This window comes from Triturus cristatus, chromosome 12 (assembly GCF_964204655.1).
Source record: "Triturus cristatus chromosome 12, aTriCri1.1, whole genome shotgun sequence".
In the NCBI taxonomy this organism is placed as follows: Eukaryota; Metazoa; Chordata; class Amphibia; order Caudata; family Salamandridae; genus Triturus; species Triturus cristatus.
In genome coordinates this window covers 751,869,185-751,887,584 of record NC_140595.1, presented here as the reverse complement: position 1 = coordinate 751,887,584, position 18,400 = coordinate 751,869,185, and the positions used below count along the sequence as shown (strand labels likewise).

The following is an 18,400-nucleotide window of genomic DNA, read 5'->3' as shown; positions in this document are numbered from 1 at the left end:
GTGTGTATCACCGCATGCCACACAATGCAAAGGTTTCTTCACTGATGAAAAAGAAATAAAAAAAGTTATAACTTGTTGGTGTGTGTGTGTCACCGTGTTTCCTTAAACAAGGAAACAAAATCTGAAGCTTAGAATTGAGGTGTGTGTATCACCGCATAATACACAGCAGAAGAGTACTTAGACACGAAGACAACGCTTCGTACAGAGCTTGCAGATCGTTGCTATGGTGATGAGCCTAATAAAGATGGCCACCGTTGCGTAACGTGGTGACGTTGCTGGTACCCGATGTAGCATAACAGTGTGGAAGAAGGAAGGCTGAGGATCGGAGAGCAGAAGGCTGTAGTGTGAACATTCCCCGGTTGCCAGGTAAGATGAAAATAAACACGAGCTGCAGTTGAAAACTGAAACGGGAATTTGAAAAAAGACATGTCCCAAGTACAATCACGAAAGTCCCCCCAAAAAATATTAACAATAGGGTGGTTGAGAAACTAACTTATGGGACAGGACGCTGAGCCAGGTAAAAGGCTTTACCTGGCTTTTAGGATTTAAAATAAGAAGACACAGCCAAGGTCTCATAAAATCACAGCGCAAGTGCCCTACCACAAAAGTTGAGGTTCTCAGTCAATGGTTAGGAATGGACATTACTCGAAAATCAGCGCCGCTTCAGACAGCATAGATTACAGATCGTAAATGAAGATCTCTTCCTTCCTTGGAACAATTAGTAATTGTTTGCTTCTTAGAAGAGGCTGTAGACTCACAGACGATGCACCAGAAGCCACTGTGCACAGGGTGACGCAGGGTGTGACCATGTAGTTCACAAGTGCATCACCAAAATATTTGTAGTAATAGAGCCGGAAACTGGTATATATTTGAAGATATTTATTCGCAACTACATGGTCGTGGAGCCAGTAGACATAAGCTCCACCAGGTTCAGCAGCCAAGACCAACAGCGAATATCAACATTCCACTGCACTAAGCAACAGCAGTGTTCTACAAATGACATATTAAACATTCTACAAATTACATTACTACACAGTTGTTCCAGTAGTTCAACTTGAAAGTGACTAGAGCATGAGTGACAGTTTTTATAGTGTTGCTTGCGCGGACACATAATACAGTGATCATGTTGACTTGTGCAGTAATGTTGAGTAAAAGTCAACTAGCACATTTGGTCAGATTGATGACTGTTCTCCTTCCAGAGGGAAAGAAACCAGGGCTATATACTGTAATTTTTGAAAGCCTTTAAATTGAGCTGTAAATAGTTAACAACTTTGACATGTTTAAGTGTGACTCAGAGACCCAGTTTGCAAAGATATCCATCATCTGTAGAACCCATTCATTGATTTGATAATGATCCAACTGTTTCCACTTTCTAGACTTAAAGTACATTCGTGATTGCCAGGAGCGGAATCCATATGTGCACCCGGCTTAACTTGAGACTGATTAGTCAATGGCATACTGGTTATTGAACCCAAATCTGTTAGAGGAGTACTATTTGATATATCAACCTTTTCCTCCTTTCTAATACTCAAAGAGCTTAGTTTGCATTGGTGGGTCTTCTACTATAGTTTGCTTCTTCATCCAATTTACACCTTGTTTCTACAGTGAATGGTGTCATGTAAAGATTGTAAGTAGCTCACTCCTTGATGTTATTTTCAATTGAGAGGTAAAGCCTCACTTGTCTGCTTTTTCTTTAGATTTTCAATTTCATTTTTCTTTAATCTAGAGAATATTTTGTTTTGTTTCTTATTTTTAAAAATAAGGAACATGTCCTTAGCTACTTCAGATTGCATTATTGCTTAGCCTGATAACTGAACTGATTAACTATCTTCCACCGGTAACTGTTGCAAGCAATTCAAAGGTATTATCTTACTCCTTGTTAAATATACCAATAATGCCTAACACCCCACCCCGACCTTGTAGTCTCCCTAGGGGTTTTAATAAAGTTGTCAATTTTTGTGGGTTCTCTTTAAACCATTTCATGGCATTTATTGATTTAAGAACAGTTCGCTTCAAGATCTGAAGGGGGTATTTTGACCCCTTTATTTGCATTCATCTGTGTCTCAATATTATCCTTAATGTCTTTTGTCTTGTGCTCCACTAGGCACAGAAGAATGTGAGAGAAGATTAACTTAGTCAAAAATGGAGTGATTGATTCTAAAATATTATTTATTGATGCAAGCAAGCTTAAATGACATGCTACTTCTCCCAACGGAGCCACCTTTTTGGATCTATGGTGGCCTCTCTTTCACCTTCCTTCATATTTACCAGCAGCCCACTCTCACCAGAGAGGTTGCTGATATTTTGCTTTAAGGACTGGTCAATCGAACATGAAAGCAAAAATCCACTTTTTTTAGGCAGAGGATCTACTTCCTCTGTTAGATGTTTAATATCTGACTCAAAAATAGGGCTTGAGGACATATTTTCGTCTCACAATCTGAGTTTCCAAGCAAGCATAGAAAAAATGGCATAACAGGTTGATCTCTTTTATCCCTTTACCCTGATAAGTTTTCCAGGATCGATTTATTACTTAATATGTTGTAAAAGATAAGCTGATTCTCTAAGCCAATTATTTCTGAAGCCACTGCATACCTATTATCTGGGCTACCTCCCTGCTTTCTGATTAGCTGATGAAATGTATAGCCCATATTAATGTCCTTTATGTTTTTATAAGGATTGCAATAGAGACACAATCTCTGGGCTTCTTAAGCGAGATAAATTACAACTGACTAGGGTTAAATGAGTTTTCAAAAGATGAATTGCTACAATACCCGCTCGCTCGCGCTTTTGGTTCTCTGAATGAGAGGAAAGAGATATGTACATCAGATTATCATCGGTATCTCAGATTTTTGTCGCAGTGACACATAGTTGTTTTTGTAAATCTGCGTCATCTAATTTTTTGTAAAGCTGATCCTTGCAGTTCAGTAAATGTGTCCAGTTAAACTTGGTGGCTTCTCTGGAAAAGTGGAATGTTCAGTACTATTTTAAAGGTGTAATGTGAGGGATTTATTTTTTATTTCCAGAGGCATGGAGTTTCACATTTTTGAAGAATTTCTTGAGAACACTTGTTTCAGAGATATAACAATTTTCAATTAAGGGATTTCAGATGGAGGGACGCTGCCCTTTGGAGAGAGTGAAACCCTCCCAAGAAGGCCGTCTTCTGTGCTCAGTTCTTTGCTGCTCCATCGTGTAAGACCTTGTGTGCTATGTAGACCACTTTGAACACACATCAGTACTTGTGTAAAGCTAATTTAGACTGATCTGGATTGGGGTGTTGCGATGAAGACTTCTTGTACCAGGGTGCTGGAATATTATTCCTAGAGCATTTTTCAGTGAGCCAGTGCATTCTGGGTACATTATGGTGGTTTGATGTATGGGAGTGTACCATTTGCGTAACTTGTTTTTGTGTAATTATGCAAAATGATTGCACAATTACACAAACAATTAGACAAAATTATGCATAATTTGTGAAATTCAAATCTCTCATTTCATACTATATTTTACAGCAAAAAGCAGGCCTAGGCGTAGTTCGCGGAGTTTTGCTACGCGGAACTCCGCGAAGTTAGAAAAAAACTCTGTGAAGTTCCGCGAGTGGTGGAGTGCAGTGCGAACTGCAGTTTGCGCTGGCATTCCTGCCGCTCGGGTAGAAATTCTACCTGAGTGGCAGCTCGCGCTCGCAAACTTACTGAATGGTAAGTTCGCCATCGCGAGCTGGGAAAAAATTCAGCTGCACATCGTAAAGCAGAGTTTTCCGCACTCCGCGAGCTCCACGAAAATAGCCCAGTTCACCGCCCAGGCCTAGCAAAAAGCCTCCTGTGTCAATTTTTGGTACAAGGACGCATTTACACAAAAGTACAGTGAACAACAGCTGTTCCCATTTAGTTGTTCCTGTGAGCTTACAGAAAATGTGTTTAACCAATTGCATTATCTTGGTAAATGTTTACTGTGCATAGTGTGTAAGTACACAAAGGTACAGGAGGACATCATTTGGGGGATTTCATGTAACAAGAGTAAAGCAAATTATGTTGCTGAATTTTTTATTTCTGCCAGGCATAGTTTAGTGTCCCTAGGATGTAGTACAGTTTGGTAGGTATTGTCCCATAGTTGCAGGGCAATGTGACAGAGATGTGCCTTAAAATGAAGTCCAATGTGGTCAGTTAGGGTTCAAGTGATGAAGTGTCCCTTGAATGCCGCAGCGTGTGATGGGTGTATGGCCATAGGATGTAGTGCATTGTGCTTGGTTAGTGTTCCTAAGAGGCATTCAAAACTGTTGAATTACTATCCCTAGGAGGCTGTGCAGTTTGTAATCATTTGGTGCATTAAATTGTGGTAGGTGAACGTCCATATGATTGAGTTTGGTGGGGTGGGTCAGCTTTTCTAGGATCCAGAGCAGTTATATCTCATAGGAAAGAGTGCAGTGGGATGGTGTGGCAATGATGCAGTCCTATGTCACTGAATAGTGTCTGCATAGCACATTTAAATTTGATTGCTTAGGCCCATATGTATGAAACTTCCATTTTGCATTTCCTGAATAGCGAATCACAAGAAATCGCTGAAGGAAATGCTAAATGAAATTTACTAAAATTGTGATTTCTTAATAGTGATTCCCACAAAGTAGCAATTGCTATTAGGAAATCGCAAACTTAGAAATGCAAAAGCAATTATACTGGTGGGCCTAGGGCCCCCCTTACATCTATATTTTTTTTTAAAGTGGTGCATATGTAAAGCATTCCAATGCCCTCTGAGCGAGTGTGCGCAGATGACACTGCAAAAAGTGCATTGTGGGTGCTGTTTTTCATTTGTGATTTCCAATCTTGGTAATCGCAAAATGCGATTTCTGCGGGGTAGCAAGCTCAATTTGCAACCGCGATTCTGCGTTTGTACATATGGAAAGCCTATTTATCATTACTTAATGGCCCGAAACAGCAATTCGGTGCGTCATGTTGACTTGTGCAGTAATGTTGAGTAAAAGTCAACTAGCACATTTGGTCAGATTGATGACTGTTCTCCTTCCAGAGGGAAAGAAACCAGGGCTATATACTGTAATTTTTGAAAGCCTTTAAATTGAGCTGTAAATAGTTAACAACTTTGACATGTTTAAGTGTGACTCAGAGACCCAGTTTGCAAAGATATCCATCATCTGTAGAACCCATTCATTGATTTGATAATGATCCAACTGTTTCCACTTTCTAGACTTAAAGTACATTCGTGATTGCCAGGAGCGGAATCCATATGTGCACCCGGCTTAACTTGAGACTGATTAGTCAATGGCATACTGGTTATTGAACCCAAATCTGTTAGAGGAGTACTATTTGATATATCAACCTTTTCCTCCTTTCTAATACTCAAAGAGCTTAGTTTGCATTGGTGGGTCTTCTACTATAGTTTGCTTCTTCATCCAATTTACACCTTGTTTCTACAGTGAATGGTGTCATGTAAAGATTGTAAGTAGCTCACTCCTTGATGTTATTTTCAATTGAGAGGTAAAGCCTCACTTGTCTGCTTTTTCTTTAGATTTTCAATTTCATTTTTCTAATGCTAAATAGATTTGCACATATGGGCGTGAGTGTGCCTAGGGTTCAGTGCTGAGTGAAGTGTTAGTAACTATACAATGAGGGGGTATGATTAGGTTCCATAGCATAGAAAACAGTCAAGTGTGTTTGGTTTTATGTGGTACAGTGTTGTGTGCAGAATTCTGTGGAGTTAAATGAAAACTCCTAAAGATTTCGCAAAGATCAGGGAGCGGGAGGAATTGTCATGTTGTACTTATTTTTAGCACCGGAAACGTGTTCTGCGCTGCAAAATCAGTGCAAACTGCACCATGCAGCACACCAGAGGGCATTGTTTCATTGCTGCTGCTTGAGTGGATTTTGAAGCAGCTTTCTCACTGCACCCCGGCACGCAACCGCCCAAGTGTCATCTTAACGCCCAAAAATCACACTAGTGGATGCCGATTCTCACTTGATAACTTACTTTTGGCAATCATCATGTGAGAAAATACTTCTCCACACAGGGGTTGGTGGAGTTTTGCCAGAACTCCACATTGTAAGCAGAACACGGAGTATGAAAAACTCTGTGAACTCTGCATTCAGAGAGGAATATACTGCCCACCCCAGTGTAACTGCCCATTGAATTCAATGCAGTTCAGTGGCTTGTGTTCATAGGATGAATAATCATGTGCTATACAACACTCAAAATTATATTTCCATTCTTAGATGGTTTGCCCAGAGAGGAAAAAGACACGTTTTTCCTCTGTAAACAACCAAGGTTGGAAAATCTAAGGTGATACAAAGTTCTGTATCTCTTAAAATGTTGTATAAGGAGAAGTCATGACCCACTTAGGACCTGATGATAGAGGCACAAGCAATTAAAAAGCACTCTTTCAGAGACCTGAAACCAGATAAAATTGGCAAAATGTGTCTGAACTGAAGTTCAGTGGAACAGTCCCAGAAGATGTCATGTGTGATTTCTAGATAGGCGACTTTTGTTAGGGAGGCCAGGTTACATTGGATTATCATAATCCAAACAAGATGCAGTGCATTGTTAAGGGCTATTTCTCTTGGGTTCAGTGCAGTTTAGTTTGCTAGTATTGCTATGACTCAGTGAGGTGGGTTTAGTTGATTTTTCTTAGGTTGCTGTGAAATGTGGGCAATCACTCAGGGAATGATTATCAAAGGTAAACTTACCATTTTCTGTAAATTTACAATTTTTTACTATTCACAAAGGTATTTTATAAATAGTAACTTTACTACTGTGGAGTCTCAAGAGCCGTGGTGGAGACTCCACCTTAAAATGATAGGACTGTCCTATCTTTTTATGTAATGAGTCTTTGCAATGAGTATTGTGACGGTGCACCCTTATCATCTAGTTTATTGTGTTTGGCTAATTTCTCACCTGGTGAGAGTTGTGTGGTATTTATTGTCTTGTGGGGGACAGTGTGTTGCTCAGACACAGTGCAGCATAGTTGGTTAGTATCCTCAGGTCGCAATGGAATGTGTTGGGCTTATTTATATAGGATACAGTCTCCTGTTTTAGATCCATGTCCTGTTAATACAATATGCCTCGTTAGCATCCATTGGAGAGATTAAAGGTTTAGAGACTCTTTGGTTCATCACATCTTTACAATGTAGTGCAGTAAGGTGGATTAATGACCTTTTGATTAAGTTCACAGTACTTAAAGGACACTCCGTCATGGGTCAGTGTCACTATGACACAATGCATTATGGCGGGTAAGTGGTGCTTATGTTCACTGCTATATGTTGTGCTGCTGTTTCTATGATGCAGTGTTGTGTTTTACATTTCATAGGTAGATAACAGCATCCAAAAGGTAGTGCAATGGGTTGTGATCTTAGAATACAGTGCAGTGACCTGGATTAGTGCCCTAAAACCTTCAGTGCAGGTTGTCTGCTTACCGTTCTTATAGTTTACTAAATGTGCAGTGAATTCTTTCTAGGGTTCCATGTAGTGCCCTAGCTTAGTGTCCCAAGCATCCAGTGCGAGGTGGTGGCTTGCTACCAGTAGGGTGAAGTTCTAGGAGGTGAGGTTAAGAGTGTGTTTGGTGTGCTACTTTCATTGCTCTACAATATGGAAAAACGGAGTGCTCCAAGCAACACCATTAGGAAAAACATCCATGTAAATTCTGCAGCATCGGTGTCCCTTTTGATGTGTGTGAATTTCACAGCTGAGCGGCCTAAACCTCTCATTAGGCAGATTTGCCATTTACCATTTGCCAAAATGTTTATCTTGGATGGTGCAGTGAATACCCAGCATAACCACTTACCAGTTTTGTTTGAAATTTCTCCCTGAGGGCACTTAATGCACTGAAAGCAGCAGATTGGCTCTCCTTCTATCACTGCTTTCCGGAAACCAGGAAGACAGCTTTGACTGCACACAGAGATGGGGGCCTGCAACAGATATCAAATATTTTATGAGTAGAACACAGCAATAGGAAAAGGGAGTCTGTGAACGTTCTCATTGCAATAAGCAAAATTAACCAAATGTGCCTGGGACATCCCCTTTGCCTTCGAGGCCATCAAGTACTCATTGTTGTTCTTCCCCAAAACGTTTTGCCTGCTTGCCTCCAAATTTAATTTAACTATTTTTGCTGGCCTTAGGACTCTGTATACTTTATCACTGCTAACTAGTGCTAAAATGCTTGTGTTCACTCCCCTAAACATGGTTTCAGTGACCTATCCACAATTGCCATATTTAATGTACCTATATGTACCCTGGTAGAGTGCACTACCTGTACCCATACCCAGGGCCTGTAAATGAAATGCTACTAGTGGGCTTGCAGCACTGATTGCTCCATCCACTCAAGTAGCCCTTTTAAACACGTCACAGGCCTGCCACTGCAGAGCCTGTGTTTGCAGTTTATACTGTCATGGCGACTTGGCATTTAAAACCCTGTGCCAAGCCTTAAACAGCCCTTTTATGACACATGTCACCCATAAGGTAGGCCCTGGGTAGCCCACAGGGCAGGAGGCTGTGTAATCAAAAGATAGGACATGTACGTTTACGTTTTGCTTGTCATGGTAGTGAAAAAACCCAACATTTGTTTATCACTGCTGTGAGGACTACCCCTCCCATGGAATAACATTGGAGATTCCTGATTACACTTACTAATCTATAATTCCTGATTCAGAGGGAGGAGAGCTGTCATGTTTATTACCTCTGGAATGGTAATGATAAATCCTCTTTAATGGTAAAGTTGAGTTTATTCTTTCTATTTAAAAAAAAACAAAAAAAAAGTAACTTTTTCAAAATGTCATTTATCTGCTTTTAGCCCTGTGTGCCTGCAGCCTGTCTCTAATACACGTCTGGGGTGAGTGACAGCTGGACTTTGTACATTCCCTTTAGTAGCCACACACAAAGAGAACTTAGGTATGACTTGATGGGTCTTCCTGGGAGGATGGGAGAAAGGAGCTGTGCACAGCCTCACACTAACACCTGTATAGTCTTTGTCCTGTGCCTAGGCAAAGGATTGCTTAACACCCTGTAGTGAGACGGGAGCCAGGGCAGGAAGGGAGGACCTCTGTGCACTTCAAAGCCCTTCTTTGAAGTCTCCTCCACTTCAATGGCTCAACTGGGTATAAGAACTAGACTTCTGACCCTACGACTTCAGTACACTTCTGGAAAAAGGACTGCTGTGCTGCTGAAGGACTGCCACTCAGCCGGGCTGCTGCTCTGGAAGTACTGCTTTCATGCTGTGCTGATCTGCTGCCTGATGCCTCCTTTTCTGGGTGAGGAGGACTGGACCCACATCATTTGAAGGCAGAAGCAGATTGCTTCCAAGGGTTTGCTGGCTTGCTCCCAGACTGACGTATCAGGCACAAACAAGACTTCCAACATACCTGCTACAGCACCTGGACTCTATCTGTAAATCTTGCACTGCCGAGTGGTGGCAATCCAGTCTTGGGCCCTTGAGAGTGGGTATAAAGTTCTAATCCAGTAAAAATCCAAAAAGAACAATTAACGGACAGAATGCAGAACAATGTCATACATTAAACCCAGTACAGAGATCTGGGCCTAAATCCATCTTTATTTTGCTCACCATGCCATTCCAGCGTGGATGGCTTGACTCCAGTGGCATGGAGAGCATGGGACCAACGTCTGAGCATACCCGTCCTACTCGGGGTGACAAATGCAAAAAGAACAATTGATGGACAGAATGCAGAACAATGTCATACATTTACCCCAGTACAGAGATCTGGGCCAAAATCCATTGTTTTTTTGCTCACCATGCCATTCCAATTTCAACCCAGCCATATGCAAATCAGTCTTAGCCCCGTGCCTCATGGGAACAGTCAAGCCCGAACTGCCGGGCCAGGTCCTCCCTAGACTGAAAACAAGCATCGCAGTACCGGTTTCAGCGTTTCACCCGTCATCAGCCAGAAAAGCTTGACTCCAGTGGCATGGACAGCATCGGACCAACGTCTGGGCATACCCTTCCCACTCTTCATGACAAATGCAAAAAGAACAATTGATGGACAGAATGCAGAACAATGTCATACATTCTCCCAAGTACAGAGATATGGGCCTAAATCAATTGATTTTTTGCTCACCATGCCATTCTAGTTTGAAACCAGCCGCATGCAAATCAGTCTTGGCCCTGTTCCTCATGGGAACAGTCCAGCCCGAAATGGCAGGCCAGGTCCTCCCTAGACTGGAAACAAGCATCCTAGGACCGGTTTCGGGGTTTCACCCCTCATTAGCCAGGATAGCTTGACTCCAGTGCATGGAGAGCACAGGACCCACGTCTGGGCATACCCATCCTACTCGGGGTGAATAAATGCAAAAAGAAAAATTGATGGACAGAATGCAGAACAATGACATACATTCACCCCGGTATATAGATTTGGGCCTAAATCCATTGTTTTTTTCCTCACCATCACATTCCAGTTTGAACCCAGCCATATGCAAATCAGTCTTGGCCCTGTGCCTCATGGGAACAGTCCAGCCCGAACTGCCAGGCCAGGTCCTCCCTGGACTTGAAACAAGTATCCTAGGACCGGTTTTGGTGTTTGACCCCTCATTAGCCAAGCCAGGATAGCTTGACTCCAGTGGCATGGAGAACACGGGACCCACGTCTGGGCATACCCGTCCCACTCAGGATGACAAATGCAAAAAGAAAAATTGATGGACAGAATACAGAACAATGTCATACATTCACCTTAGTAGAGAGATCTGGGCTTAAATCCATTGTTTTTTTGCTCAACATGCCATTCCAGTTTAAACCCAGCCACATGCTAATCAGTCCTGGCCCTGTGCCTCATGGGAACAGTCCAGCCCAAACTGCCAGGCCAGGTCCTCCCTGGACTGGAAACAAGCATCCTAGGACCGGTTCCGGAGTTTCACCCCTCATCAGACAGGATAGCTTGACTCTAGTGGCATGGAGAGCACGGGACCCGCGTCTGGGCATACCCGTCCCACTCGGGGTGACAAATGCAAAAAGATCAATTGATGGACAGCCCTCTGGCTTGGCGGACCTCCGATAGGCACTGCGCTAATAACAGCCCATCCTGAAAGCGACTGAGGCCCAAGCCTTACCGTGAGCCTGCGGAAGACATTGAGTCTGGGCCGGAATATTGTGAGCCCAGCTAAAAGCCTTGTGCGACCGGAGCGAGGTCTACGGGTCTGACAGATAGGAGGGAACAGAACGGGAGTACAGAATCCGGTCCGGTTCTTCCAGAGCCCGCAGGGAGCCTGCAGTCAGTGTAGTTGAAGCCACAGCGAAGGAGCCAGCCGCTCTCTCCGCTCTCTCCGCCCGCTTCCACGACGCCGACAACTTTTTCCTGCTGAGCCGAGCAGAGGGAGCAAGTGAATTAGTGGCGTCCCGCGGGGGTGGATTTCCTTTGATCCTATCGGCCCTGCGACCGCCGTAACTACCCAGGAGAGCAGGAGAGCAGACATTCCGCTTTTGTGGCAATTGGACGATCCACCTGAGATTGCAGCTGAAGCTGTGGAGGTCTGTTGCTTCGCCTTTTTGCCTCCCTTCCGCCCTGTGGCCTCCGTGGTAACTCAATCACAAGGAGTGAGGCAGAGGCTGAGACCAGCACGCTGAGAAAGTGAGAAGAGGTAAGAGGGGGTGGTAAGGAGGGAGCCCCAGCAGGTGCAGCTGGCTCCTCTGTCTGTCAACTTTGGCTGAGGGGTGAGAGCCCTGGTGGGATCCTCTGACCCTCTGCTCCGGCTACTTCCTCTCTGCGAGCTCAGGCTGAGTTCCATGTGGGCACCAGCCGTGCGGAGGGTGGACTCCGTATAAGTTGGAGGTGGCTGTGGTTCTAGACATTCCGGAGTCCCCAGGGGGCGCGCGTCTGTGCCTTAACCTCTGCCTGGCCGCGCAGCACTTCCTTGCACCTCACAGGTCGCCATTCCCTGTTATACTTCCCTGGTCTGCTCTCCTGCCGCCTATCTCCGCCTATCTCCCCTGCCGCCGGCGCCGTACCTGCATACCAGCGCGGCCGCAGTGAGGGGAGGACTACACTTCCCGGCATCCCTTGCGGCAGGAAGCCGCTCACGCCTCTTCCGCGCCCGGAGGCGCATTTAACCAGAGGAGAGCCCCCGCATTGCGGGAACGCGCACGGGCGGCACCGGGCTAAGCCCTGGCAAAGGGCCGGCCCTCTGTGGCCCTCAGAGGCCTGAAGAGACTGGACTGGGCCTGAGATTTGGGTTTTTCAGTGCCGGACTTCATTCGTAAAGTGAGACTTTATTTGTTTTATTTGCTATTAGTGTATAGTGCTATTTGTTTTGTTTATTAACTTATTCATATTTGTCATAATGTCTAAATCGAAATCTGATAAATCCGTTCCCGTGCCGGGGACTTTGGATAATTACCTGTTGAAAAGAGTAAACCATATAAATAATGACCGTAGGGCCTCCTTAGGACTGGGGAACACATCAGTGGTACAGGAAGATATGCCCCTGCTAGTGGCTGACATAGATGGGGGCACTAACCTGGACATTAGAGATAGGGCTGAGATACCGGTTGTTGCCCAGGTGCATGGTGAACCACAGGAAGATCCGATGGATACCTCGACTGAGGAAATAGTGAAAGTACCATCAGCGCCAAGGCCAGTGCGTTCCTGCAGGAAAGCACAAATAAAACGGGCTGGGAAGCATAATAAAAAAAGATTAGACCCAATTCAGCCAGTTTGCAGTGGCTCAAGAACCTCTACACTCAGTAGAAATAGTGAGGGTGGTGTTAATTTAAATCTAGAGCAATTTACTCTATTGATTAACACTCTGGAAGTGAAGTTAGAGGCTAAACTAGAGGAGATGTTAAGACCTTTGACAACTAAGCTTGACACTCTGGCATTGGAAGTAGACAGACTCGGTGGTCTGTGAAACTGCATACCTGGCATCAGCTATTACGGCTGGAGCTAAGGTTGTGGAAAAGGGGCAGGAAATTACGACAGGGAATGTACAGCAGATTCCTCAGCAAGTCGCTGTAGCAGTACCTGTCCCTCCTGTGACACTAGCTATACCGCCCCTGTCTACATATCCCACAATAACCCTGGAGGGTAGACATGATCCCAGGCATATGAGGAAAAGCCACTATCTTAATCTCCCACCTGATTGCGCACCATATGTGGCGGTGCTGACAAATGTTCCATCCTGTGATGACCACTTAGCTTTACCATATGGGGAATCCCACGCCTCATTAAAAAATAAAACAGTCGCATGGCTTGGTAAAAATTGTGGTTTCCCTGTTTCATATTCGGACCAAATAATAGCAGTAAGAAGGGTGAATTGGGTTGGTCCGTCTAGAAAAACAAGCAGTGGGGACTGTATTGTCGTTAATTTTAATCATCCCCAACACGTGGCCACAATTTTACTAAGAGCATCCTCACTAATGTGCAATATGAATAGTATATGTGTTCGCCCACTGGGCTATTTTTATGCACATTTGAATAAAGATCCGTGTCCTCAAAAGAGAATTAGGTCAGCAAATCTAACTCAGACCCCTGCCTTGGATGCACCATATGTGTACAATGTTAATCAAGGTGGGCGTGGGCTCTCTGTAGAAACACAGAATAGATTTAACTTTGTTGGCCACTGCAATAATGGACTTGACGTGGTCATACAGAATAGATATGATGCTCTGTCCGGTTTGGAGGCGTGCGACTGACGGGAGGCGTCTGTGGGTCTGGGCAATGTAATACCAGCTGAGATATCACCCATCAAGATCACACAGGCTAAAGCTAGTTATAATAATGTTATTTCCTGGAACATTGCAGGCCTGGCATCAAAGATGGCGGATGACAATTGGGTTATGTACATTAAGCAATTTATGATCATCTGCCTGCAGGAGACATGGTCAATGGAATGTGACTTTTTCCTCGAAGGGTATAAGGCCTTTTATGTTCCTGCAATAGCATCAAGTAGAGGTAGGCCCAAGGGGGGTCTGGTGACTTTTATTTCCGTTACACTCTCTTGTAAAATTCGCAGAATTTTAACAGCAAATTCTGGATTTATGGGCCTAGTGTTGAATGGAGAAAATTGTCTGGCTGGCTTGGTTAACTTCTATAATGCTGTCAATGTCAACACAGGTTCTAATCAAATATCTGCTCTAAATGCATTTATTAATTCTTCACTGAGGGAATGCCTTTATAACCTTATAATTATGGGAGATTTTAATGTTCATCCTTGCAGTGACCCCCTGTCGAAATGTTTAATGGATCTGCAGTGTGACCGCCTTGGCGGTTTGCATTTGGAACATACGATGGAAGGGGAACTTTTTAATGACTTACTGAGTTGTTTAGATCTTTCTTTGGCTATGTCATTGAGGGATCCCACAAAGTGTTTTGACACCCCAACTTTTAAAGGTCATGGGAGGGGTACTTTCATTGACTATGTGTTACTCTCTTTGCCTATGTAGTCATTTGCGGACTCTTTTACTATTGAACAAAGTGAATTCAGCGATCATAACCCACTCACTGTTCATTTGAAGGGTCCCTGGTTAATTAAAGAAGATCGGAATTGCATCAATGGCAGGTTGAGCACAATCAACGGGAGACGGCGCCTTAGATGGGCAATGATTACTCCTGACCTCTTATATAAAAATATTAGGGAGTACTGCACGCAGGATATAAAGAACTGCATTCAAGAAGGGGCAGACCCGAATCAGGTTCTTAGTGCTTTTCAAAGCTTGACGGAGAAAGTGTCAGAGTTGATGATGGTCCCAGTAAAGAACACAGAGAATGAGGGACCGAGATGGTTCAATCGTGCTTGCTCCAAGGTAGCACGTAATCTAAGGATAGCCTTGGCAGCCAACCCTAGAATAAAAACGTATGTAAAGTTGTGCCGAAAAGAATATAAGTCTGCCATTGCTTCACGCAAGGAGTTTTTAAGAGTGGAGGCCTGGGATGAGATTCTTGACCCCTCTACTTTAAAGTGTAGCTCTAGATTCTGGGCGGTAGTAAAAAAAACATTTTTGGTCCAGGACCCGGGTGATGGCCTAGAATGCTGCATAAAAAAGGAAGAATGGGAATCACATTTAAAACAATTGTATAGTTGTGTGGTGACTGAAAATGTCAACTTGCTCCCTGGTAACAGTGGTGGAATTATTACGTTTGATAAAGGTGAGGTTATGGAGGGCATAGAGGGACTCACAGCCAGGAAAGCTCCTGGCCCTGATGGGATCCCACCAGACTTATATAAGTCTGATCCTAGCTTTTGGGCTCCCATTTTAGAGTCTGTTTTTAACGCTGCTGCCGAAATTGGCTGTCCCCCTTTATGGGGAGTTTCAACGATTGTCGCTGTCTTCAAGAAGGGGGATAGGGGCAGTCCTTTTTGTTACAGGCCAATTTCATTAATAGACTCTATGGTCAAAGTTGTGGGGAGAATTCTGCTGCAGAGACTGTCAAACTGGGCGCTAGAAAATAACATCATGTCCATTTCCCAGTATGGCTTCTGCAGTGGTCGTTCTACTATAACCCAGTGCCTTAATCTTTTCTTAATACTAAGTAAATACACTGTTGTTCAGAAGGGCACTGTCCATCTCGCCTTCATGGATCTGTCATCAGCCTTCGACTGTGTTAACAGGGGAAGGCTGTGGCAGTCCATGAGGGAGAAGGGTGTGGATAGTGGGATTGTTAATTTTCTGGTAGACCTACACAGTAACACTAGTGCTAATGTCAGGTATTCGTCGGATCTGTGCACCACTGGCAACTTCGATATTAAGAAGGGTGTGCGCCAAGGTTGTAGTCTCGCCCCCTTTCTTTTTAATTTTTATATTAATGAGTTAGATACCGTTTTGCAGGAGGTACAGGCTGACTGCCCCAGAGTTGGTAGGCGGGGTATTCCTGTTCTTTTATACGCAGATGATGCGGTTTTAATCTCTAGAACCGAGAAGGGTCTCCAAGCCTTATTAAATGCTTTTAAATCATTCATGACAGAAAGAGACCTATCGGTCAACAATTCTAAATCATTTATTATGCAAGTTGGCCTACAGCCAAAAAGGAACTTTGTATTTAAATTAGATGATGTATCCATCCCCATTTCGAAATCGTTCTCGTATCTCGGGGTCCTATTTGATAACAAATTAAGTTGGGGCCCCCACTTGGTTAAAAAGAAAGGGGAACTGGCAAGGGTTAACACTACCATTTTTAACTTTGCATCGAAATTGGGGAAGAAGCCCAACAATGCCATGATGAAACTTTATAATACTAAATCAGTGGCAACTGCTGTTTATGGCAGTGAATTATGGGGCTATGTGGCTGGAGAACAGCTACAGGTGGCTGAAAACGCCTTTATAAAACATCTTCTATGTGTTCCAACTGGTACATCTAATTTGGCAGTGTACGAATAATTGGGGGCACAATATTTATGCGACATTTTTTCTCTGTGCCCTTTGACTTGCTGGGCAAAACTGTGGCTGAACCAGGACATTCCATTAACCCACTTGATTGTGAAAGATCTTTTGTCCCATGATAAGGCAATGTGCACCCCCTGGTTAAAATATTTGAAATCCTGTTTCTCTCGACTTGGTTGTCTGGAGCTGTTTGAAAATCCAAGCGGGATCATAAAAGGGGACGTGGAGGCAATTAAGCGTGCCTTTTATATGGGGAGAAAGGTTCAACGAGAGGGAGAGGAGCTCCTGAAACCCAGTATCAGGAAATATGTCATGTTAAAAACTTGCGAGACAATGGAGCCATATTTGATGGGCTCATTTAGTTCCCATGAGAAGTTCCTGCTGTCAAGGTTCAGGTTAAATATCTTTCATCATCTGTTAATTAGAACTAAAAAAGATATTTTTAATAAGGCTGCAGCTCCCTGTGGTTGCGACGGAAAGTCTCCACAGGATGTGCTGCATTTTATATTTTTATGTAAATTTTATGAATACCCGCGCAAACGCTATCTGGTAGCTCTTTTAAAGAAACTTAATTTTAACCAGATCAGACCAGCACTAATGTATTTACAACTCTTGCACAGCGACAGTGTTCTCCATGTAACTGAATTCTTAAAACTGTCTGTTAAATTGAGAACCTGTATGGATCAATGAGGTTGCTTCTTCACTGTCTGACTGCCTCATCTACCTCAGGAACCTATATGGACTATATTATGCCTTGCGCTATTTGCACTTTACTGATTAAGAATTTATTGTACGGTATTGGTGATATCCTTTTTCTGTTTGGTAATGAATTATGGCACTTTTTAATATTTGTCTTTTAACTGTGATGTTTATATGTATACTTATATGGTTTGAATCAAAACCGAAATAAAGTCTCTATTGAATTGAATTGACAGAATGCAGAACAATGTCATACATTCACCCCAGTACAGAGATCTGAGCCTAAATCCATAGTTTTTTTGCTCACTATGCCATCCCAGTTTGAACGCAGCCATACACAAACCGGTCTTGGCCCTGTGCCTCATGGGAACAGTCCAGCCCAAACTGCCAGGCCAAGCCAGGCAGTAGCGGCTCCTCGAGGGAGTGGTGCGGGGCAGAAGAGGGACAGGGGTATTAAACTACGGCATATGGCCGTACGGAGATAAGTAACTAAATAAATAAATAAAACAAAGTACATTGCGCACTCTGCAACGCCATGGGTCATTGTTACTTGGGGTTAGGCAGAGGTTTACAATGGTAGGTCAGTTTTCATGGCCAACCAACAAAACTTTAACAAATGTTTTAGTGTTAAAAAACAAACTTTCAAAGTGAGAGTTTGTTTTGAAATTTGTATGTGTCCTTCACCAGCCAGGGAGATGGTGAAGGGCAAATAAAGGACACTGCACCATCCACCCTGATTATGACAGGTTGTGTAATGCCCTTCCTCTGATGGCACAACTCCCTCAGACCATCAGAGGGGGCTTTCCATTAATTGAGCCGACTGGGGCTCCATCAGTGGAAAACTGATGGCCCTCCCACCCTTAAATAAGGTTGTTAGACTGTCATTTTAACAGGCAGGTTACTATTTAGATTTGGCAATGGAGTACCCTGTTGGTCAAACTATAAGCCACCTCCTTTGTATTGAAAAGGCAGTCTAATACAAACAAGTATTACATTTACAATTTAGAAGAAGAATTGCAAAGGCCCACCTCTATGTCATAGATATACCTGAATAAAATAAAGCATATTTGAATACTTTTAATTGCGATGATTGTTCTACAAGGGTTTAACATACTTGTTAAGCAATACATTTATTTTTCATTTATACATTCCCAATATGCTCTTACTATTTCATTTCAAGTTGAGATATATATATATATATATATATATATATATATATATATATATATATATATATATATATATATATATATATATATATATATATATATATATATATATATATATATATATATATATATATATATATATATATATATGTAATAATAATGAAATTCCCCCGTTATAGTTAGTGCAGGCAACTATAACTCACGCGACCGCAATCCTCTG

General features: G+C 43.1%; 1 protein-coding gene across 1 annotated transcript in view; it reads right to left on the bottom strand.

Annotated features, from left to right (window-relative positions):
- LOC146782696 (extracellular calcium-sensing receptor-like) overlaps window positions 1–18,400 on the bottom strand; it is a 172,421-nt gene that overhangs the window by 38,151 nt on the left and 115,870 nt on the right. Inside the window, exon 5 of the mRNA XM_085637187.1 lies at window positions 7,781–7,904. Within this exon, the coding sequence (XP_085493313.1) occupies window positions 7,781–7,904 (124 nt within the window). The remainder of the gene's footprint in view (window positions 1–7,780; window positions 7,905–18,400) is intronic.